Source organism: Periophthalmus magnuspinnatus, chromosome 7 (assembly GCF_009829125.3).
Source record: "Periophthalmus magnuspinnatus isolate fPerMag1 chromosome 7, fPerMag1.2.pri, whole genome shotgun sequence".
In the NCBI taxonomy this organism is placed as follows: domain Eukaryota; kingdom Metazoa; phylum Chordata; class Actinopteri; order Gobiiformes; family Gobiidae; genus Periophthalmus; species Periophthalmus magnuspinnatus.
The window spans coordinates 33,212-58,707 of record NC_047132.1 but is presented as its reverse complement, the minus strand read 5'-3'; the positions used below and the strand labels follow the sequence as shown (position 1 = coordinate 58,707).

At 37.0% G+C, this 25,496-nt stretch overlaps 3 protein-coding genes across 3 annotated transcripts in view; 2 read left to right on the top strand and 1 right to left on the bottom strand.

Moving 5' to 3' along the window:
* si:dkey-11f4.7 (piezo-type mechanosensitive ion channel component 2) overlaps positions 1–10,704 on the top strand; it is a 57,206-nt gene extending 46,502 nt beyond the window's left edge. The window contains 9 exon segments of the mRNA XM_033969535.2: positions 4,623–4,781; positions 5,670–5,817; positions 7,188–7,376; positions 7,880–7,972; positions 8,048–8,217; positions 8,974–9,090; positions 9,173–9,252; positions 9,794–10,013; positions 10,425–10,704. Of these exon segments, the coding sequence (XP_033825426.2) occupies positions 4,623–4,781; positions 5,670–5,817; positions 7,188–7,376; positions 7,880–7,972; positions 8,048–8,217; positions 8,974–9,090; positions 9,173–9,252; positions 9,794–10,013; positions 10,425–10,680 (1,432 nt within the window). The 3' untranslated portion in view covers positions 10,681–10,704.
* A 1,454-nt stretch (positions 10,705–12,158) lies between these two features.
* On the bottom strand, positions 12,159–13,621 carry atp5f1e (ATP synthase F1 subunit epsilon). The gene is made up of 3 exons (XM_033969709.2): positions 13,506–13,621; positions 13,097–13,218; positions 12,159–12,315 (listed from the first exon to the last, which is right to left on the bottom strand). Coding segments are annotated over exons 1-3 (156 nt in total). The 5' UTR covers positions 13,538–13,621; the 3' UTR covers positions 12,159–12,313.
* Positions 13,622–14,507: 886 nt separating this feature from the next.
* On the top strand, positions 14,508–23,895 carry LOC117374122 (PRELI domain containing protein 3B-like). The gene is made up of 6 exons (XM_033970295.2): positions 14,508–14,609; positions 17,287–17,455; positions 18,697–18,786; positions 18,862–18,932; positions 19,917–20,019; positions 21,321–23,895. The coding sequence occupies exons 1-6, from the start codon at positions 14,578–14,580 to the stop codon at positions 21,435–21,437; spliced, it is 582 nt and encodes a 193-aa protein (XP_033826186.1). The 5' UTR covers positions 14,508–14,577; the 3' UTR covers positions 21,438–23,895.
* Positions 23,896–25,496: the final 1,601 nt, after the last annotated feature.

The following is a 25,496-nucleotide window of genomic DNA, read 5'->3' as shown; positions in this document are numbered from 1 at the left end:
CTCAGAAGCTCAGTAGGCTATCTAGACCTGGTTAGTACTTGTACTTAGTACTACTGGGAGCACCAGGTGCCACAGTGGAGCTCCAGTGGCAAAACTGTTGTTGAGTCTTTAGGAACGGCACTTCATCCACATTGCCTGGTATAAATGTGGTGTGTGTGTGATTGATGATGGTCGGAGGGGCCGAGGGCGTAGATTCGTAGCCGTGCTTCCATCAGTCTGCCCCAGGGCAGATGTGGCTAGAATAGCAGCTTACCACCACCATGTATGTAATGAATAAATCATTCATTGTAAAGGCGCTATATAAATCTAATGTATTATTATTATTATTATTATTATTATTATTATTATCATTAGGCCCGAGCCTGGGACAACGTCCCGGCGAGGGACTCATTACAACCGCGTCTGGAGCATGGAAAATGGCAAAAATCAAGTAGTAAACATGCCCCGACATGGCAGTGAGTGGTGTCAAAAATTGTCACTGAAGACCCTGAGAAAAAATAATGAAAGATGACTCTGTAGCGCCACCTCAAACTTTCAGCTTCATGGGGCCAATGGGAGCCCGACTCTGAAAAAAGTCATCGTTAAAATCTGAAACTCCCATCAAAAAATAGAACAAATAGAACAGGACAAAAATGATATTATGGCTCCACGCTAAAACATACAGGAAGTCGGCCATATTGGATCAAACCCGGAATTGATAAAAGCACACACCCTCGCATTTAGGACATTTTCTCGCACAGTTTTCATCACAAACACTTCAAATATGGCTAAAACCCACTAAACTAATGTGCAATGAAACATTCAAAATTCAAGTTTGGCAAAAAATTTATCATTTTTATGTTCACAAATATTATTCTTTCAAAATGACTCAATAGCGTCACCTCAAAAATAAAAATACATTACAGCAATGAGAGACCTTTTTTTTATCATAGACAAATGAAACTCGGTACAAACATAGAACATGTCAAGACAAGTAAAAAATTATATTATGACCCCACCCTAAACCCTACAGGAAGTCGGCCATTGTGGGTGGAACCCCATTTTTTCAAAATTTTACCTCTCACATTTGAATTTTTTACACTGTGAATTTTAATTCAAGAAACTTGCAAATTGGACAAAATGAACTAGGCTCATGTGGGATTATAGGGAACTCATTTGCAGTGTTGGGCACCTTACTTCAAAAATGGAATTAGTTATAGTTACAAGTTACTTCTCCCAAAAAGTAACTGAGTTAGTAACTCATTTACTTTTTGGGAGAAGTAACTAATTACTAGGCAAAGTAACTAGGCTGTTACTTACTATGTTAAAACAATAAAAACACAACAGATGTAAACCTTTAACATTTATTTCACTTTAAATTATTGCAATTATATTGCATTTGTTTACAAGTGAATTATGTATCAAAAATATAAAACATACAAAAAAAATTCATTTGTAGTGCAAATAAAACATGTCACACAACTGTACTTCAAGTATTTATTTCATTAAAATAAACAATAACAATAAAGTGATGTACCCATCCTAACAATTGAACCAGTGGTTGTATCTTAGAAGCAGAAGTCTTTCAAACCTCTGATCTGAGAGCCTGTTCCTCTTTGGAGAGAACACTTGCCCAGGCTGAAGAGTCTCTCTACTGGGGCACTTGATGGAGTGGCCGCATTAAAACGGATTGAAATTTTCTTTATTAGTGGAAACCCATTCAGAGAGTTTATGGCTTGTGCTCCAGACTTAAAATAATCTGTCACTTGACCTTCTGCTGTTGCAGAGGTGTCACCCTCATCCTCCTCAAAGAAAAAGAATTCATCCTCTTTGGCCTCTGTGCTGCTAAGGTGGCGTGTGGATTTGCTGGTACCTGGTTGCTGGTTTTCATCTAGATAGAACAATTCTGCCAGCAGACTTGCCTTGGCCTTGTCCTTTAATTCCTGTGACCTCAGCCAGCGTAGTTTGAGTTTAGGGAGAGTCACCGCAGCCAAAATCGCATCCTTGCTGTCCAGTACATCAGCAAATCTAGATTTGATTGCCTGAAATGAACACATAAGAATGGAAAGATCATGTTATACTATCTGCAATGTGTATCTATCTACACACAAAGTCTTATACTGGGAAGATTTTAAAATATATATTATTTTATTTTCCATTCAGCCAAATTAATGAAGTTAGATAAATTGAAGTTCTTACCCTGACAATTGCGTCTGGAAGGTCAACTAGGATTTGCAGGCCACTTTTCCGTTCCAGGGTCTTCAGCATCAATGTCACCAGCATGGGTAGGAGTGTGCCAGGGAAACAATTGTCTTCTCTCTGAAGAATGTCTAGGGCTACTGTAAGTGGTCTCATCACAGGGCAGTACTCTCTGATAAACTGGTGTTCCCTTTCTGTGATGGCAGTTAATCCAAAATTGTAGGAGATTGTGTTTAGCTCCACCACAGAAATCTCACTGATTCGAGCAAGGGCATGAATAAATGAATTCCATCTTGTAGTGCAAGGGACTAATAGCTTTTTTGAAATGACATCATCCACAGTCTCTGCCGCCAAAGTTGAACGACTTTGTACAACCCTGTACATTTTGTAGTAGCACTTCTGTATATTGCTTTTGTTTCTGGTTTTGACAGTAACCACTTGTCAACATCAGCACATGAATCAAGGTTTAAGATGTGTGATGCACATCGCTGATGGGGCGGCAAAGTAATCACAACGTCCCTACCATCATTATCATCACTGGTTCTTAAAATATCATTAATGTTCAGAAAAGTAACTTCATCCTCATCGTCCTCATCAGAATCCCTCTCTTCAACTGGCTGGTGCCTTTTGAAGGCCTTTACAAAATTAGAGCCATTATCAGTGACAGTTTATGTGATTTTGTGAGATATGCCATAAGATGAGTGAATGTTGTCAAGCTCAAGTGCAATATTGTCATGAGTATGAGGACCCCTGAATCTTCTGCATGCCAGGGCTGCTTTCCCTTGTTCCATGCTGTGTGGATTAATCCAATGAACAGTCACACCAAGACAACTTTTACTGTGTGCAGTCCAAATATCTGCTGTAGTGGAGACATGTTCAAACTCTGCAAATGGCTTCTTGAGCTCCATATTCATTTTGGTATACTGGTCGTCTATGTATTTAGTAAATGTCTTTCTGCATGGGGGGGGTATTTTGGCCACAAGAGCTCTGAAGGATTCTGACTCAACAGTGGATAAGGGTAGCATGCTCTCAACAACATGCCTGGCTATCAGTCTGTTTAGTTCAGATTGTGTTGCATGTTGTTGACCACCAGAAAAATCGAGGTTTGTCTGCTTGGATGGTGTGGCTCCTTCACTTCTGTTGTTGTTAGTGGACCTCAGGCTAGCCGCTCAATAGCGCCACGTCAAAAATCAAAATACATTACGGCAATAAGGGACCTCTTTCATCGTAGACAAATGAAATTTGATACAAACATAGAACATGTCAAGACAAGTAAAAACTGATATTATGACTTCACCCTAAACCCTACAGGAAGTCAGCCATTGTGGGTGGAACCCTTTTTTTCAAAATTTTAACTCTCGCGTTTGAATTCTTTCGATGGATGTTCAATCAAGAAACTTGCAAATTGGTCAAAATGAACTAGACCCATGTGGGATTATAGGCTACTCTTTTGGAGTTTGTTTAGTCATAAAATGTCGGTGTGGCCAACATGTAAACAAAAATGGCGTTTAGTATTTACTTGCTCTTAATTCAAACATGCTGTGCCCTGTAAACCGGCATTAATATACATTTTGGTAACACTGTTGATCTGAACCTAATGATATACAATTTACATAGCTGAGACAATCCATTGCTCCACAGCGCCCCCTTGAAATTGTGAATGGGATCCAAAAAATTTTACGTTGTCAAAAACATTTGAAATTTGTCATGGACATTCCCATACTGAACAAAAAATCCAATGAGGACACAGCTCCATTTAAAGGTGTGTTGCCATGGCAACGTCTGACATTTCTCATTGAAAGACATGGGTGTTTTGTTAACTTTGTCATAAAAATTACTTTGTCATAAAAATTACTTTGTCATAGACCTTTGAAATTTTCTACACATGAAAATGTGATAAATGGTCTCATTGGAATGAATGGAGTAGTATTACTCAGTCGCTGATTTTGGGGGGAGGGGCAATGTAAGCGGGAACGAGAGGCAAGAACTCCATGGTGGCATGTACCCTGCGGTCGCAAGAGGTGGTGAGGGCCTTTATCACTGCTTGCAGTTTTAATTATTATTAATAATAATAATATTATTAGTAGTAGTAGCAGTAGTAGCAGTTTGTCTGGGTAACATAATCCTGTCACCTTAAAGAAGTCTCTAAAAATATTCAGTCCACAAGCTAAAATTAGATTAGATTTGAATAGCGCATTGACTCACACTTCACGTTCAAATATTTGGTAGGATCATAAAGATGGTTCAAGTCATTTGTAGACCAAGAATGTATTTCGTTGACGGGCCTAGTTTTGAATTAATTTTTTGTGATAAAGTAATGAAATGAATGTATATATATATTTTTTTATTCTTTGGGGTGCTAATATTCCTTGAAAGCATTGTTCAACACAAATAATGCCTGTTTGAAGTAAATGCTTCTCTCTCCATGCCCTATATCTTTATAGGAGGTTCAACAGAAACCCGGTGGCTCAACTCTGGTACTTTGTCAAGTGCATCTACTTTGGCCTGTCTGCCTATCAGATCAAGTGTGGATATCCAAACCGTATCCTGGGCAACTTCCTCACTAAGCACTACAACTACCTCAACCTCTTCCTGTTCCAAGGGTAAGAGAATATAAGAAGGTCTCCATGTTCCATCCATGTGTTCCTCTCATTCTGTCTGATATACTGTAGAAAGCATCTGCATCATGCACTGGTCAAGTCACATACAATGTGACTAGGGCTGTTTTTAATGTAACAACCATTGAATGTCATCATTGTCAACATACAGTAGGTGTGGGTAGGTACAGTATAGTGTACTGAAAAATGTATAATGTCGCAGTTATTTTTCTAAAGATGTGCACAATTGGACTGCCAAATATAAAGTATATAATCAAAATTAATAATAAACTAATACTGCAAAATGCAAACTTGCAGTTGACAAAAAAATGATACCCAGATACTAGTAAATACTAAAACTAGTATCGAAACTAGATGATTGTTTATGTGTTTTCTTTTAGTATCAGCGCTGTACTATAAAGAATCTACTGGTAGCTTGTGTTGAAAACTGCATATCATTTGAAAATGTATCTTAACAACGTTTTCTGTGTTTTCCCTAAAACGTTTTGTGAGATGTAAAGGTCCTTTTTACCACAATATTGTCTGAATACTGTCATTAGGACAATCATAAAATGTACTGACATATTAGTCTTTGCCAGTTTTGCCCAGCTGCCGGGTTTGTTGCTGTGGTTATTTTTTATACTCCTGATAAAACAAAACCACAATTAACTTTTTAATAAATGATTATACCTAGCTTTACTAATTAAACAAAAAATCATGTTTTTTGTTTTGTTTGGGATTTTTTAGGGTAAATGACATTACAAAAAACTGATTGGACTCAACATCTTTAAAAAATAATAGTATTTTGAATGAAGTCATTTCTTCTGTATATAATCTCCATACTGTATGAATCTGTCTGTTTACCCTGTGGTTGTGTACTCTGTGTGGCTGCAGGTTCCGCATGGTGCCCTTTCTGACGGAGTTGCGTGCAGTGATGGACTGGGTCTGGACAGACACCACCCTGTCCCTGTCCAGCTGGATCTGTGTCGAGGACATTTATGCTAATATATTTATCCTCAAGTGTTGGAGGGAATCTGAGAAAGTGAGCATTCTTTTAAGATGGTTGACAGATGAAAGATTGTTGTAGAAAAATTGGTTATACATTTTTTATAAGCCCACATTGTTTTGTTTGCTTTAGTTTCAGTTTCAGTACAAATTAGTGATGGGCTGTCAGTGTCTTTTCAAAGATTCAGTTCTTTTGGATCAGCTCCCAAACAGCTCCCTTTTTAGTACCAGTGTGAGCATTTTATTAGACAAATATTTTCTCTTTTGAGTGAAGCTTGTTCATCATAATTTGTCAAAAAAATCACCAAGTTTTAATTAAATTACACTATATAAAAAGACATATATGCTTTTCTTTCTTTTCTTTTAATAGACACATTTTCATTACTTTCTTCAAACTCAAATGTTTACATACATTTCATTAGTATTGGGTCAAACGTTTTGGGTTTGCTTCTTTTAGCTTCTTTTAATAGTTGGCAGGAATGTTCATTTTTTGGACACATGTCCTGTGATCTGACAAAACTAAGGTCTTTGTCCCTGTGTGCATTTGCAACTGTAATCTGGCTTTTTTATGTGTCTTTTGGAGTAATGTCTTCTTCCTGCAGAGTGTCCTTTCAGCCCATGTTGGTACAGTTCTTGTTTCACTGTGGATAATAACACACTCTTACCAGCTTCAGCCAGCATTTTTGCTTTTGTTCTTGGGTTGATATTCACATTTTGGACCAAAGCACGTTCATCTCTGGGACACATCCCGTCTCCTTCCTGAGTGGTCTGATGGCTGGACAGTCCCATGCTCATTATGCTTGTGTATAATTGTTTGAACAGATGAACGTGGCATCGTCCAGACCAAAAATGCTAGATCAAATTGCACCAAGGACTGGCACCAAACTTGTGCCAGTCCACAGTTCTCTTCCTGATATCTTGGCTGATTTCTTTTGACTTTCTCCATGATGTTACACAAAGAAGCAGTGTGTTTCAGGTGTGCTTCAAATACATTTACATCCTCTAATTAACTCAAATGTTGTCAATAAATCTATCAAAAACTTCTAAAAAAAAATGACCTCATCTGGGTTTTCCCAAATTGTATAAATGCATAGTAATCATACTGTATGCAAACATCTGACTTTGAAGAGAGTAATGAAAATATGTTTTTTTTAAAAATACTTCTCTCATTATTTAGCAAATACAAATCATTTTGGAGAACCTAACTGACATAAAACAGGAAAAGTTTAGTCTAATTTCATGTCAGATAGTGGAAAAAAAAAACCCATATATTTTTATATAGTGTATGTAAACTTCTGGTTTCGACTGTAAATGTGAGGTTGTTCTCATGTGAATAAACTTGCCATTGATGGGCAATATTGTGTTCAGCTATACATTAAACCAGTGTGTGTATTGTTTTGGTTGCAGAAATTTCCCCATCCTCCTGGGCAGAAAAAGAAGAAGGTGGTGAAGTATGGTATGGGAGGTCTTCTGATCTTCGTCCTCATTGGGATCATCTGGTTCCCTCTGCTCTTCATGTCTTTGGTGCAGTCTGCAGCTGGAGTTACCAACCAGCCTGTGGATGTGTCTATCCAGCTCAGCATTGCAGGATATGAAGTAGGGACTAATATGTGTCTTAAAGAACTTCTGGCACTGTTATGTGTTAAATGTTTCTCACATAAAATAAATTACCAAGTAGCTTGGATATACAAATTATTATTTATTTTATAGTATTGGTTGAGGCTGGGAAATTGACATGTGACTTAAGTGACTTCAGGTTGCCTTTTTATAGTACATGCACAATTATTTCAAATGATCTTGATTGTTTAAATATTTTTCCATGCTTGAGCTGTCTTATAATTGATGCTATTAGACGACCATAACACAAAATACTGTGCATATTCATGTTTTCCCAAACAACAGATATTAATAAATAGTAAACCAACAATTTGCCATAAGGGGAGTCAGTAATGGTAAATTTCACTTTTTAAGACTTTCTCATGGCGGGGCATTTAGCCAAAAGTACCAAGATTAAAGTACATTTAAAAGTAAGCTGTGTGAACAGTTAAGCAACTAAATGTAACCTACTACCCAGTTTTGTCTTTTCTTTGTGTTCACAGCCTTTGTTCACCATGACTGCTCAGGAGCAGAACCTTGTGCCTTATTCTGAGTCTGCCTTCAACCGCCTCACCAAAGTCTACGCCACACACCCCGTAACACACCTTTTTACTTTTCACTGCATACTGATCATTTACAACTCTTAACTTGAAACTTGCTCACTGTTTCAGTCAGCGATGCAGTTTATCATGAACTATGAGGCAACAGATGTGATGGTGGCTAAGATCAAAAGTGATGCCAGTCTGCTGTGGAGCATCAGTCCAGCCTCTCGAGCAGCCATGATCCAAGAGCTCAGTAACTCCTCCCACATCTACATCACGCTGAGGTGGACTCTGCTCAGGTCCGCTCACATGCACTGTTAAACATGACAAATGAAATACAAAACATGAAACTAATGTTTTATATATTTTATACTGATTTAAGTTTAGAAAAGTAGATCATTTATAAAATGTAGATATTTAAAGTGATTGTTATTGTCTCTCAACATGAAAAACAGAACTAGTTCATTTTAAAGGGTTTGCAGTGGTGCAAAGTTACTCCTCACTTACCTATGCATTCTAAACATCTTAATTATTCACCATGATAAATTTTAAGTGCTTTTCACAACTCAAAAAGACCAAAGCAGAGTTTTGTCTTGACAGTAATGCTAACAACAACTAGCATTCTAACTATAAAAATCCATTATAATTAGATGCACACAACGGTCTAATTTGGACCCTTAGAGCTGTTTTTACAATATATCTGTACTGGACAAGTAACTATAAACTAATAAACATTTTTTTGTTTATCACATGAAAAAACTACTGGTATTAATTTCCTGAACATAAACTGCACAGATTTATTAATTGCCATTTAAACCACCAATTAACCACTCTTAATACACTCCAAACCATACTTTTACTAACAAAGGATTGGCTTTAGACCCCTCAGTAAAAAAGACCCAATGTGATCATTGATACAACTGTGATCATTTGCACAGCCCTCGTAATAACATATACACAGGCTAAGTCTGGCAGGAGTAGAAAAACAATGCATGAATCAATTATTTATGACACAGATATCATCAGATCATATTGTTTTGACATTTGTATTATAGGAACGCCTCCATCTCCATGAACCCTGAGACTGTGGGAGAGCACACAATGAAATATGAAGACATGGTTCTGAGAGAAGGAATTGTCCAAATGCTTAAAGGAAACAGCAGTAAGCCAGTGTAAGCAACCAACTGACGACTTTTAACTCAATGATGTTTAACATGTACTGTATTCAATGTATTGAATCACATGATTTTCCAGGATAATTAACCATCTGCTCCCGAAGTTTATCCGCGGACCAAAGGGACCTGAGTCTAAAATGGCCACCAGGATGAAAGTTGGTCAGTTGAAATTCTTCACAGTATTCATACACGCACAGAAATGAATGTAACTAAACCCATCAATCTGTATTTACTGCATGGACACTCATCAGCTGACACACGCCCTCTAGTGGACGCTGGCTAAATTACAGTTGTACACACTGATCTCACTTTAATAACTTGCTGGTTTGAAATAGCTACCACATCCACAACTGAACCTGGGTTGTCACGCCAGTGCTTTAACCAGCATACAGAGGACACATACACCTTTTTCTCATTGTTTTCACTCAACTCGAGAACTAAAACACAAAATGAAAACCTCAGCAATTTCACCATTATGTCCAGTGTTTATGAACATGTTGACCTTGTCCTGATCTGGGGACAATGATGGGTCATGTTTACGAGATTTCCACTCTATAAATTGTATATATTATACCCTCCCTATAAGACAACGACACAGTTTTAAAGCATTTACTTTCTGACTAAAGAGTGTTGGTGAGTCCGTGCACAAGACATTTTCTCCACATATGCTCTGAGTATAATATTCTGTGCTGTGTGTCAGACCTGTCAGAGCGTCCAGACCTCCACGCCCTCTCCTTCTTCAGACCTCTGTCCCTGAAGTTGCAGCAGGAGAGCGGCCCTGATGAGCACGGGGACACAGACCAGTGGTGGGTGGTGGAGGAATGTTCCACTGGACCCAAGCGCAGCTGCCACAACATCCACATCACCATCTTCAGCGATAAAGTCAGTCCATCCAGCCTGGGCTTCCTAGCAGGACACGGGTAACGTGACCATTATTTTTTGTAGCCCTAGTACTTTTTTTTCTCTGGATGTACTGTCTAAAAAGGTACATTGGTTTACATAGCTTTTAAACTGGGCAACAAGATTTCAAACATTTTTTATGAAATGTAAAATAGTTTATTTTGAATTTCAGCTTACAAACAGCTTTTTTAATTTAGTTTTTCTTAAAAGTGCATTATGTAACTTTTTTGCTTTGTCAGGAATGTCCATAATATGGCTTTAAACTCATCTGTTTTACATTTATTCAATGGCGGTGGTGATGTCAGGTGTCTACATGGAGATAGATATGTTTTTTCATGTTGTTTTTATTCCTTCTTATTTAACTTAGATTCTTAGATTCTTTATATTTCACTTAAAGCTCTAAAACCATTTCCTCGTCTAACTGTGTGCAGGATTGTGGGGCTGTACATGTCTGTGGTCCTCGTCATTGGGAAGTTTGTTCGTGAGTTCTTTAATGGTATCTCCAGGTCCATCATGTTTGAGGAGCTGCCGTGTGTGGACCGTGTGCTGAAGCTGTGCACCGACATCTTTGTGGTGAGGGAGACCGGAGAGATGGAGCTGGAGGAGACGCTCTTTGAGAAACTCATCTTCCTCTATAGATCACCCGAAACCATGATCAAGATGACCAGGGAGAAGAAAGACAGCTAGAAATGTTACTCCCAAAGACTTTCAACAGGCTTCATGAACTGTATAATATGTATTTATTTGGTAGTACTTGTAATACTACTATGATATGTGTAAAAATATGTTCATTTGTAACTAAAGTCTGACTAAAAGGGCTCAATTGGTATTGGTTGATATTTTAAACTGCTCATTGTCTAAAATTCAGGTATAATTTGACCTTTAAATGCATAAGTATTGTGGTTAATATTTCTGTAAATACTGCTAATCCACAAGACACATTAATGCCTTCTTTGACAGCAAAAAGGTGAAATTTTTATCCTGTACTACTTAAAAGATTGATATGGAAAATGTGTGGACACATTTCCAAATGTTGATTTTTAAAAAGTTATATGGGACTATGACCTTAAACATATTGTCTTTATGTTGAAGGTAGAACTCAAGAACTTTCAATAAATGTTCCACAGCATCATTAACACAAGCTATTTACTTATTCACACAATTTCTTTCCACCAAGTAAGCACCAAGTTTTATCGCTACAAGAGCCATTGGAGATTTTATAGTTCCTTTAATTCATATTCAGTCATCTAGGTATGACCTATAGCATAAAAAATATCTATTCTGTCAACAGGACAAGTTTAAACCATTTAAATTGTTTGAGACAGAACTTAGAGGCCATCATTTTTGTGAGAAAGACAACTCCCCTCTTAATTTCAGTGTAGTTAGCTCCTCCCTTCAGACAGATAAAAAGCAGCGTCCACCAGGAATCTGACCAGAACTGAAGAAGTCGCTTGAATAAGCAGCTAAATATCTTAACTCTAAAACCTTTGTCTAGTTAACAGAATTAAAATTTTCTTTTGCTAATTTAATCTAATTCAACACCTAAACAGCACTCTTAATTTACACAATGTGCCAGTTTAAAATGTGTTTGGAATTTGCTATATTGTTCAGGCCTACACAAAAGTCACTCAACTAAATTATCAATTACATGCTGCCATCTTTGCCAACAGTAAACCCAGAACTGACAAAAATGTTGACGTTAATGATAATTATAATCAGCAGTTTATAAGCAGGGTGGGTTCATTTATGCTCTACACTAGAACACAGCCTTGACTGAAATTTGAACCATTAATTGTAAAATACCAACATCTGTATTAAGTGTTCAGTCTAAGAACATTCTACTAGCCTCATGAAAGTTCTTATTGCATAATAATTAATACATAAAACTATCATGTCAGTAGATAAAGTGCCTGCAATAATTCAGTAGTTAGAAGGCAAGTTCAGGCATGCCTTTGTTATGTTAAATATTTTCTACTTGTGTAAATGGATAAATACCAGAAAATACAAGGATTTAAATGAATTAATCACTGACTGTAAAGTTTGATCTTCCAATGATGTATAGGCCCTGGCTGTTTCTATCAAATTAAAACTTTGCAGAAAAAATGTCAAACGTTTCTGTCTGACCCAATATCAGAATTTATACACAAGACACTCATTTTTAAACATGTATATATTTAATTACAAATGAGGAAAAATAACTTCATCCAGGTCCCCCTTTGAATTTCTCTTGGTGTTGTCCATTTTTTCTAGTGCACATGGCTGGACAATGTCAGGAACAAAGAAGCAAAAAAACAAACAAACTGTACAGCACAGGCTCAAATCCTGTCAAAGGAAAGAAAAACACATTAGAATCTCATTCACAAGAAATAGCCCCTGTAACAAACTACTAGACTATGGTATTTGTAGATTTAGCATTTGGTGTAATTAGAGTCATTTTTATCCATGTTTATTCCCCCGGGCTAGTCCTTGGTTTAGGAAAGGGTGAAATCATGGGTGTAATCCTAGTTTAGAACTGGCCAAATATTTTCTTAGGTGCTGTCAATAGTTCAAAATCCATTGTGTACACCATTTTAACTAGATAAAATAGAATTAAATGTCCATTTTTAGAGGGGAACAAGGAGGTAAACCACAACTGAGAAATTATTAGGGCATATTGAAGAGTTACAAATTGACCACTATCGAAATCTCAATAAAGACTCAAAATGTTTGAGTGTCGGTGGCCAAAAACTAAATGATAAAAAGGTCCAGTGTGCATCTTTCTTGAGGTAGTGTGTCACCTGTATGATTAGAAAGTAAAAGGATTCTCCATGGACATATGGAAACAAGGAGTAGAAGTCCTCCTCCAGGTCAAGTAAGAGTCAAGTTTGTGGAGATTTAGTCTATTTTGTCCATTACCATACTGTGATTATAAATTTGGCCTAACCATTACATGCAAGCTCTGATAGTAAATTACACTTCAATATGCCATTTATCTCCCACTATAGAGACAATTTGTCTCACTAATTTTAGTAAGGGCACGCGATGCAAAGTGAAAGCTAAAGGTCACATAATGGTCGAGACATTTCAGTGGGATATTTACACGTGTAAGAGATGTTTTACTCACATGCTGTTTTGGGCTTGTTGACTTTGACGTTAGCTTCTGCGGCCTTCACTGCCTCCGCTTTGAACTGCGGCTTGAGCGCAGCCCGCACCGCATTAGCGCAGATGTGGGAGAAGCGGATGTAGCTGCAAAGAACACACATTTAACATTAACGATCAGACGGGAGCAGTTTCATCTTATTTCTCATTAGCCTTCATCAACATGTGGAGCCACACAATCTGAATTGATTCAATTGTGATCCTCCTGTCAAAGTAGTGTGACACAAGCTAGCATACGTAGCATAGCATCAAGATTTGAGCATGTTTTGGTCATAATGAAACTCCAAACTGATAGCGATTGTCTAGCTATAACTTTAACAATATCCAGACCAAAAATGCTAGATCAAAAGGTATTTAATCCCGCAAAATCTCACCTTAGACCAGCTTGTCTCCAGTACGCGACCATTTTGCTTCTGTGCAGCTCAAGGACGGTCGAACGCGTGCGTGATTACGTCACACGTACGCAAGAATGCTGACCAATAAAAACGCTGGGGAACTTGCAACACGACCCGCCCCTAAGTACTTAATACTTTTACATAAAAAACATAGCTTTTCAAATTATAAAACTAGTCTAGTTACGTCTTAGATTAATAAGTAACATATATATCTTTTAAATTAATATTTTCTATTCATTTTCCCTTTGTCTTTTTAATTAAATCTATTGCTTCGCTAATTACATATGCAAATACAATAATTTTCTTTTTTTGAGATAGTATTGCAAAACAACAACTGTTCAGTGGGCAGGGGGGACACACTGCTACAAGACAAACAAAAGGATTAGACAGATATATAACAAATACATAGAACTTACATAACAGCATAACATACTTAATAATACTACATTTAAGATACCTTATAATACTAAATTTAACATACTTAATAATACTAAGTTTAACATATTTAATAATACTAAATTTAATGTACTCAATAACACTAAATTTAACATACTTAATAATACAAAATTTTATATACTCAATAATACAAAATTTAACATACTTAATAATTCCAAATTTAACATATTCAATAATATACAATTTAAAATATTTAATCATTCAAAATGTAACATATTCAATAATGCTAAATTTAACATATTTAATAATACTAAATTCTACATAAATGAAAAGTCTAGATGGGTTTGTGGGGGCCTAGTATATGTTTTCAAGGTCAAAAGTACATGAGGCTACGTCCAATGTTATTTTCTATTTGACATTTGTTGAACTGGTTAAAATAATACTGTCCACACTTACAAACACGTTAGATTCTAGAAGTATTTTATTGCTATTGCATAACGCCATAATAAGCTGTAGTACACGTCTCGGCCACTAGCTGGAGTTGGGACCAGGCTTAAAACTGTCCTCCCTCCGTCCTCCCTCCGTCCCTCCTTCTTACTTCGGTCACGCTGTCGTTCGGCACCGGCTCCCTGCCCTGACACCGAAACTCGTCAAAATGAAGATCTGGGCGTCAGAGCACGTATTCAAGTAAGTGATCAATATTAAGCATCAATGTGCTTTTAATAATCTCACACCAAACCACTTGAAACCAAAGGAAAGTCTCATAACACCGCTGTGTGACGTGCCCGTTAGCATGTTAGCATTAGCCGCACACTGACATAACTTGGCGCTCGTTGGTTGTAAAAGTTATTATATCTTCTACATTTAGAATCGTACGTTCTCAACACTCTAGTTTAGGTACCTGTGATTAATTTAACACATATATTGTTGTGTTAAGTGACGCTCGTTTATTGTTTAACATCACTTTAATGTAATTTGTTAGCAGTAGCCTGGGGTTTAAGTGGGGTCACAGGGCAAAGGACACAAGGACATGTATTAATCACATTGAATTATAAGTTAAAGCAGCGTCTCCATATGTCCTGATCTTGCATAACTCCATATTTTCAGTGCTGTGTTGGGGTTGACTGTGACACTGGTTACATAACGTGATCAGACTGACAGCAGGATGGATGCGATTAAACTGTTTTTAACCGTAACCGTGTGTTTAACGTGTTTTTGATCCAGATTATCGTAAAACTGCATGTTGAGGGTTTTAGATTGGTTTCTACGTTTCTTTTGTGTTTGAGAAGTTTCTGGAAGCTTCGGGATGATGCAGCGGAGGGAGGGGGTGTGTTACCCCAGAGAGCATCACTGCACTCTGCCAACATCAAGCCCTTCATGCAGCATTTTGTTGTTTTTCCTGACATTTCTGTGACTTTGTTCTCTTATGAGCCTTCTGTCTCTACACAAGAACAGTCCTTTATTTTTCGTAGCAAATGTGTTATGTAAGTGGCCAGCAGAGGGATTTATTTATTTATTTTTTTCCATTTTCCTTTGGTATTAATCTAGTAAAATCTAAGAATGACACTCTCAATTCCCATCACCAATATTTTGATTAAAGTATATCCTTACCTTAAAGATGCACTTCCTAACTTTTACATCGGGTTGTTTCCATAGAAATGTGATGGTTTTGTCCGGAATGTTAGAGGATGTTTACTAAGATGATCTATCTGGGGTTAATTCTATTACAGGTGTTTTATTGCAAAAAATACCCTGAGAAACATGCCTAAAGGTCAACGCCCTCACAGTAAGAATGCATCACTTCTTTAGAGATCATTTTAATGCCTGGCAAACTGATAACATTTCCAGGGAGACAAGCAGGTGACATTCCCTCGAACAGAAAAGTTACATGGTGCAGCACCTTTTTAAATGATCACTATGGTAGTAGTAGTTTCTGTGGCTCCCTATTCATGGGTTTGAGAATTATGAGTAATAATTAGGTCTGTTGCTAAGGTGATACACAATTTAAACTATATCTTTTGAATGGGATTAAGTCCTCAAAATGTTGCATAGAACTGAAGACCATGTATAACCACACTATAGAGTTTATGCAGATGACAATATTCTGGATCTTTAGAAGGAGTGGCAGTATTATGAGTGTCAGTGGCAAGTAAGGACATTTTCTTCAGCTCAAAACACATGTAAATGTCAAAGAGCTGCTATGACTTAATAACAAATATTAAAGTCTACCCCTCTCACCACTTAATATTTACTTTAATCTGTAGCAACTTTTACATTTTAGATATGTTTAGAGCTTTTACAGAAGAAAATGTTGCCATTGACTCTCATACAATGTTGCCACTCATTCTAAAAATTGTGAGTGTTGTGTTGTCGTCTGCATAGCCTCTATTGCTGAAGCGTCTAGAATGTCACACTCTCAGATGGGGGGAAGGGGACAGTTTTTCAATAGGAAAAACTGGCCTTCCCCCCATCTAAGGGGCCAGTACTTTGTGTTGAAATATTTAAAAAGTAAATGTTGAACCTGGTCACTTCTATTAGTGACTGGATCCAAGAACTGCTTTTTAACGATATTAATTTGAGCTGCTATCTGTATTAAATATAATTAGCCTGTAGAATGTTGTTACGCCACCTGAAACCCAGAAATAGCTAAAAAGAGGAAATAAAAGTGCACTATTTAAATTTTCTGGGGGAGCGTCTGCCGGCACCTTAGCTGCCAAATTACTGGTCATATCTGTGTGTAATTGAAGAGATGCAAGAAAGACATGTTTAATGCCATGTTTTGCAAAATTCCAGGCCAAAGAATTTAACACATTTTATGTTTTATAAAGAAGGTTACAAAGAGCTAAGTCATCATCGCTGTCAATCTACATAACAAAAAGTATATTCTTTCACTCCGTTAACAATATGATATAGTTTTTATATTTACGTTGCATTGTCTTTGTCTTTTTGTGATAGTTGAGTTAGGTTTATAACTAGGCAGTATGAAGTTTTAATAGTAATTAGGGTTGTCAGAAGTATTGAAATACTAAAACTAGTATTAAAACTAATTTGAACAGGTACCTTTTTTCAATAGTGAAGGATCTTGAGCTGCATCAAAACAAGTATAAAACACACAGACTAGTATACACCCATGGATCACTATGGAACATACCTGGATGACTGGGATTACAAGATATAAGAACACATGGGAATATAAAAGAAAGTACTATGAGGTAATGTTAAATCATTGTCTGGAAAAAGACTTGATACTACAAACCAGTTCCAACACCACAACGATAATCTATTTCTTAGTATCAAAATCAAACTTGAAATTTTAGTATTGTGAAAACATCATTGGTATCCTTGAATCTATGTGTTTCAACAGCCATCCCTGGGAGACGGTGACCAAAGCAGCTATGCAGAAATACCCCAACCCCATGAACCCCAGTGTGTTTGGAGTGGACGTGCTGGACAGAAGTGTGGACACAGCCGGACGCCTCCACAGCACCAGACTCCTGAGCACCGAATGGGGACTGCCTGCTATAGCCAAGTCGGTGAGTCACACTACAAGAGCTCACACTAATACTTAAAGAAGCACTATTATGCAAAAATGTTCAGTTAATACCCCATAGAAGTCTAATTATTTCAGTTATACAAAAAAGTTCATGCTGTAATTTACTAGTCAAATGTCTGTGTAATCCCTCAGTCGTCCAGGCCTGATCCACAGTAAAAAATGTAAAATCTGTCAACTGGACAAAAAACTTTAGGACTGAACACGTTTCACTGCTCATGCAAGCCACTTCCTTATGTTTACAGCTAACTAAATGACTAACGCACAGAGTCAGAGTAGATGGTGATGCACTGATACAGGTGTCTGTACTGCCCTCTACACAGAACAGTCTGTCTTGTCTCCATTGGATCTCACAGCTCTGTAGTTTAGAGGTTTGCAGACCGGCTAAGTGAATAAATGCATTTGCTTTCTTCTGTAAATGAAGGTAGAACTGTGAGGAGTTCATGACTGCTCTTGATACTGGAGGTGGGTGGGTAGAGTAATGTTGGTTCATGATATTATTCATGTAGAAGTACAAGCTCAAATAAATTACTCAACAAAGTGTAAAACCTATTTGATGAAACTACCACTCAACTAAGAGTAGATTAAAGTAGAGAAAAGTCTTTTAGAGTGAATGTTTTACCATGCATCCAAGCTGCTGTTTCAGCTCTGAATCCTTTACATTTGCCTGAGTAACTTTACTTGAGTAATTACATGAGTGCTACCTACCTTTGCTTCATACACAGTCGAGTGAAGGTGACGCTAAAAGGTTAATGCTACATGGTATGCTATGTAGGGCTGCAACCATTTATAGATTAGTCATGATTAGTCAATTAAAAAATCATATTTTATTAATCATCTGGACTATACAGACTCTAAATCATATCCAAAAAGAGCTTTTTTAAAACAAAGACCTTGGCATTATTAAATCAAAATGACAAGAATATTCATTATATTTATTTGTAAATGTTCTCTACTAGTAGCCTGCGGACACTGACTAGAATACTGACCAGTCAACTACTAAAACAATTGTTGCCCTATTGCAGTAATTTGCTTATTTTGTCCATTCAAATTGCGATTAATCTTGCAGGCCTACTTTGCAGTGGGATACATTTTCCAAGTCATTCTGCCCTTGACTTGTGTGTGTGTGAACAAAGTAATAAACTTTTACGCAGGAAAATATTCAGGATCATTTTAAGCTTAAACAGTCCGTATATATATATATATATATATTTATTTTTCCAGATAATTGGTGTAACACGAACGTGCACATATGTCCAAGAGCACTCGATAGTGGACCCTAAAGAGAAGATGTTTGAACTGCAATCCACAAATGTAAGTAGACAATGGTTTATTACAGAAATTTCCAACCCAAAAATATTTATTAATGGACATGATTTATTTCTCCAGATCTCCTTCACAAATCTAGTATCAGTCGATGAGAAGTTAACCTACAAACCACATCCACAAGACCCTCAAAAGTAAGTGCATATATAGATATAGATATTATGTGTATGTGTGTGTGTATATATATATATATATATATATATATAATGTGTGTGTGTTTTTATTGTTACTAGTCTTCATAATTTAGGTCGTTTTCACACCTAATAGTCCAGTAGACTCGGTTCGATTCGGGACCAAAATTGAAACATTGTTAACATTTTCAACTGGAGCGGTTTGCTTTCACACTGCTTTTTGTCAAACGAACCAAACCTTTTGAGAAGCTTGTCTAATCCTTCACATGTGGTGGCGCTGTACCAAAAACCATGGAAGGAAACGAGACAAAAAACCATGAAGAAGAAACGCCGCTCGTCTATTGGTCAATACAACACAACTTCTTTTCCGCAGGGAAATGTAAACAAAATACTACAGTGCGGGGGAATCCTACTGCTTTCATTTTTTCACTTATTAATTTATAAACCTCGTTGTTTTTGTGCGTGGTCACGAGTAACTGACATATATTTTGGTCAGACCATATTTTTATGAGGGCTTTTACCTCCTCTTCACTCCACGTCTGACCACGAGCCATTTCTCCGCTCCGCTAGCTTTGCACCCGTGTTTGTTTTGGTTTTATTTACCCAGAATGCTCTGCATGTAATCCACTTCCTGTCTTTGGAGAGGCCCGTGGTCCGCTTGGCGTTCACATATGCATTCGAACCATACCAGAGTTCACTTCAACTGGACCGAGACCTAGGTTTTTTGGCGGACCAGAGTTCGCTTTTTTGGACTGTATCAGAGTTCGATTGCGCATTCACACCTGACCAAACGAACCGGACTTTGTGGCCAAAAGAACTAGAGTTTCGATTAAAGCGTACTAACCAGTGCTAGTGTGAATATGACCTTAGAGTTGTCACTATACTATTTACTATTTCTGTGACTGAAAACAACCCTGGACATTAGTTACCACATAGCTATTGTTGATTGTTTCTGTGACAATTGACCTTTGTCCTGTTTTGACTCAGGACGGTGCTGACGCAGGAGGCTCTAATTAGTGTGAAGGGGGTCAGTCTAAGCAGCTACCTCGAGGGGCTCATGGCCAACACCATCTCCACCAACGCAGGAAAGGTACACACTCATGTTAACTAAAGTTAGAGCTTAGATTTAAGTTTGGTACCATGTTTTATGATCATGTGAGGTTTTACTGTAAGTATAACTGTCTAAAAGCTCTACCGATGGCATATTGGAAGATGATTAAAGGCACAGACTAATGTCAAAGAGGAGACTGACAAACTGTAAATTGAGATATAAACATTCCATGGTCCCACATGTCACTCTATTCTAACTTGGTAACTAATTTGTACTTTTCAACAAACTTCCTCCTGATATGTGCACCATTACTGACTTCGGTCTTTTTAAATCCAGGCTTAAAACATATTTATTCAGACTGGCTTTAACACTTAGTAATGTTGTGACACATTATCATTATTTATAATTTGTTATATTAATGTACTTTATTTTATTTTATTCTCCTATTTTACTGTTTTAGTATGATTTTAACTTATTTTAATTTGATTTTACTGGAAAGCACTTTGGTCTCCTTGAGTGTTGTAAAGTGCTCTATAAATAAACATTGATTGATTTTTCAGGTGATTTAATTTTAAACATGTTGCGCATTAGGACTGGGTGCAATTTGTATTACTTGTATTGTATTATTATTGTTGTACTGTTTTGGATTTAGTCAGTTTTCCTGGTAACTGACACCAATGGGTTGATGATATATGTTCTAGGTGTTGTGAATGTGCAGTGACTGGACTTTCTGTTGTCTATTGTGTGTTTTTTACTTATCTAACAAGACTTTATCAGTAAGGAGACAGTAAAGGCAAATTTAATCTACATATGGATGGGGTGAAAGTGAAGTGAGCTTGTGTTTGAGCAGAAGATGCAGAAGAGAGGGTCAGATACTATGTTGATTTCAAGAAATTTCAATAGCTTTTTAAATCTTTTGACTAAAATGATTTTTAGTTTTAGTCCAGTTTTAATCAACAAAAATGTCCTGCTAATTTTGTCTACTAAGTCCTTTCATAGTCCTTGGTCAATCAGAAAATGTCTATATTTGACTATAATAAAGTGTCTCATTGCTTGATGGGGCATGTCCAGATGTGTTCTTGGACATCGTCTTTGTTTAGGGTCTGATTTTGGGGCTCTGGGGCTGAAAAGTGGAACTTGGATCTAGTCTCCACTCTTTCCTTTCATTCATTTACGTTTAGTTTTTATTATTTCACAAAAACATCAGTACTTTTAGGCAATGAAGTTTTAGTTGTCAAAATTATATATAATTGAGTTTCTATTTAGTGTTAGTCAGGAAAAAAAAAAAAAAAAAGATTATGAAACTAGGACAAAATTGCTCCATCTTCCCTTGTTTTCAGGGCCGGGAGGCAATGGAATGGGTGATCCGGAGACTCAACAGTGAAATCGAAGAACTGGCAGCAACGGCGAGAGGGACAATTCGAGCTCCAATGGCTGCTGCAGTGACCGACAAATGACCATCCCCCTTTCTCTCCCTCCTCCTTTTCTGTCTCTCCTCCACGTCTCCTTTCATGAACCAATGGACTATAGATGCACAAGCCCTCTCTTCTTCTACAGTCTCAGCCCGACAACACGACCCCGACACAGCCATCTTTGTATTGTTGAGCTAGTGACGGGTAGAACTTGGAGGCTCATGAAGTTGTGATTGCCAAGCTGTTCTTGAATTCACTCAGTGCCTACACATACTTCTTCTTCCACACATTTCTTCCATCTTGTCTTTCATATCTGTAACATCCCTTGTTCATCATTTCTATAGCAACAAAATGGCTGACTCATTCTAGACCTTGAATCTGGTATTATCCTAAACTGGACACAAACAGTTAAACTAAGATTTGTAAAACAGAAGATTGATATTCTGAATTCAAATCAAAGTTGTTGAAAATGCCAATATGGGGAATACTTGTATCAATAAGTTAATATAGATACACATTTGGCACAAAAATCAACAACTACTAAATTATATCACTACTATCATTATATCTTTTTTTTTTTTTTTTTCAAATCAAAAAAACCGTTTATCAGAAATTTCTGGTGTGCCAAATTTATATTTTTTCCAAATATTTATCCAGTTGTATAAATATACTCAAACTGCTGAAGGATTAGTTTACACAAAACTGACATATCTGAATTACTATTTTAATTTGGTGGTAGTAGGACGGCAGCTTTCTAAAAGTTCGAAACACTGATAAAAATTTTATCCAAGATCTAATAAGCCCTGGTTAATTTTACATTTGAATCACTGTTTTTAATATGGACAACTTTCCACCAGAATTTATTTTAAATTGTAATAATTTAGTACTTCTATAAATAGAAGTTTGATTTCAATTTACTATATTCAAAATTATAGCCCTAAAAATCCACTATTTACTATACCACCATTTACAAAATCGAAAAACAAAACCTGGGAATAGCTGACTGCTTTATCATGTAAACTGTATTTTTTAAAACTCTCATTAGAATATAATTTAATTATGGCCTTCAATAAATAACTGTAGAATTAACTCCTATATGCAGGGGAGGTTTCTTCTCCCAAGCCCTCAAATTTTTGTCGACAGGCCTGCCTATACTGCAGGGTGCCATACCTCTCCAACAAATTAAAATAATTACTACTACTTAAGTCCTTGTGCAGGCGCTGGTCAGTCTGCCCATATGAACTTTTCACTATTCTTGGTCTGTTTGTGTTATAGATTGTGCATACTTGAATGTTTAAGTTATTCTGAGATTAACGTGGAAGGCTGTGAAGAAATCAGTTTGCATTTTCCATAGTGTTGTAATGCAATTCAACTTTGTCAGGTTAATATGAATGGTATAGTTAATATGAATAAGTGGCATTGGCTGTTAACTATTTAAAAAATCCTTTTTTTTTTAAAGCAAAGTTTCAGTATTTTGAAAATGTGAAAACCTGCTTTCATTTATACTTATAAGTACTTTGGGTTTGGAGAAGTAGACAGGAGCACATCTCAACCAAAAATGCTGCTAAAATACTACTATTATTACTAGTACTATTACTGCTACTTTTAAAACTACTGTACTCCTTTGCTATCTATTTCTACCTAAGGTTGTCAATGCCTGTTCCTTAATTGGTAGTAATTTGCCATAGAATGCAGGGTTTATGACAGATAACCCTCCTGACACAACCATCTTTTTATTGAGATTAGAAACTAGTACATTGGCTTTATTGGCATCTGTTTGTTTTACAGTAACAAGAAATGTATTTGTTGCTTGAATTTTTAACAATTTATTCTGTAATTTATTTATTATAGCCTGTTATATTTAACACAAGCTCCACAATGTGCCTTGTCTGTGTTTCGATATGGAAACATTGCTCCACACACTCTTGCTCCTGTCTGCTTCTTCATACACAATACTAATTCACATTAGGTTGCATTCACATGATGTATACTTTCTACTCATGCCTTTTCAGGTAAATGATTCCTTCCTGATTTGAATAATTTTGTGAGAGCTTTTGCAGATGTTTTTATTTGAATTGCTTTATTGCTGTAACAACGGAGGACCAAATCCTCCTAATCTAATCTGGAAGGAATTCCTGTGCCTGAGACCCACAGATAAGTTAAAACTGAGTTGGAAGACAGTTTTCAGAATTCTATGGTAGATATAAATATACCATTTCATCTGGTCTGGACCTAGCCACATGAAACAGAAACTGAAATTTTATGAACTTCTAATACATGAATGCAACCTGAGAATTAAAATTCACAGAATACTGTGCTTTCTTCTGCTCTCTGACAGTAGTTTCATAATTCATCATTGCTCGCTCCTCATCAGACAAGTCCAGTTTGTAAACCATCTGTCCACTTTTATATGGACCTGTGTCAATAATGTTGGCTGTAAATATTGTCATATTTATATTTTCGGTGCTGTTACATTCCACAAGTGTAAAAAAAACAAAGACAAGACTGAGATGTTTCAAATAAAGAAGTTCATTGTTTCATGAGTTTGGATTGTTTTAGTCATTTCTCACAGATAAGTTGCTTTTTAATGATTTTATCCATGAACAATAAATGTACCATCTAATGTGCTGGGGTCGATATTTGATCATTTCCCACATTATATAAAAGTACCTTATGTCCATAGAGAAGGCCTATGATGATTAATCGACTAAATCAGGACTAGTAGCCTACAGTGCTAGGCTACAGTAATCGCAGTTGTATTTTGATAATCATAATTGTTATCGACTATACAGGCTCTTAAACTCATAGCAAAAGACCTTTTTAAAACATTGGTAATATTAAATCAAAATGTTAGAAAAGAATAAACTGTCATCAGTGACACACTATTCATAAATATTCTGTTTAGAAGTTCTACAGTCACCATTTTAAACCTTTGATTGCTTTGGTAATGTATTTTAAAAGTCCAAATGGACAGTAAAAATAATCATTTGATGAAGTGACTTATCGAAAATATAATTACTGACTTCTCGACTACTAAAATAATTGTTGCATCCCTACTATACAGAGTACATGTCTTAATAGCAGTGATCTTTTAAAAGCATTTCTAGGCCTGTTGCCCTGTACATGTCAGACTCACCACAGTGAGTGCAGCACCCTCTGCTGATGGACTGAAGCTACTGCTGCACTAGACCTACTATTTCCTTTAGTTTGGCCCAAATAACCTGCCTTTACTGGTGCTGTGAGGCCTGTGGAAAGTTCAGTGATAGTGCTGACACTTTAAGACTTCAAATTTCATTAAATTTTCAGCTCCCATTCAGAAGCCATTTTCAATTTGATCGTACTGGCTTGAAACACGGGGATTTATTCTACTACTGAGTTTGAACTAGTCGACAAAATTAGCTAGTAAAATAATGATAATGACCCTTTTCTCGTACGATTCACGTTAAGCCCCGCCTTTTTCCCCTCTGTGACAGTAGTGGAATTAACATTAAGCTCCGCCCCTTGCTCTGTGACAGTCATGGAATCCACAATGAGCTCCACCCCCTTTCTGTGTGACAGTCACGTGACTCATGCTAACACTTTTCTGATATCATTAACGTTAAGCCTCGTCCCTTGCTCTGTGACAGTCATGTGATTCATGCTAAGCTCCACCCCTTTTTTCTGTGACAGTCATACAACTAAGACTAAGCCCCACCCCTTCTTCTCTGCGATTGTTGTGTGATTCATGCTAGGTTCTACCCGTCTTCTCTGTGACATTCGGGGACTTTACGGTATCCCCGCCCCTTTTATCATATGATTCACGTTAAGCCCCGCCTTCTTTTCCTCTGTGACAGTCGTGGGATTCACATTAAGCTCCGCCCCCTTGCTCTGCTAAGCCTGTCCCTTGTCTGACGACATTCACTGATCTCATTCGCCCTGCGAATGACATGTCTCATCCTAAGAGATGAGATGGTTCATCCTAAGACCCGCTTCTCTGTGATAGGCTGTGTCTCAATTCGCCAAATGCACCTTTTGAAGGGTCCTTTCGAAGTACTCTTCAAAGTGTAGTTTGAAGGTTCCGGTCGAGAATCTGCCTTCCTCAGTGTAGCCTCCATCTTGCTGAAG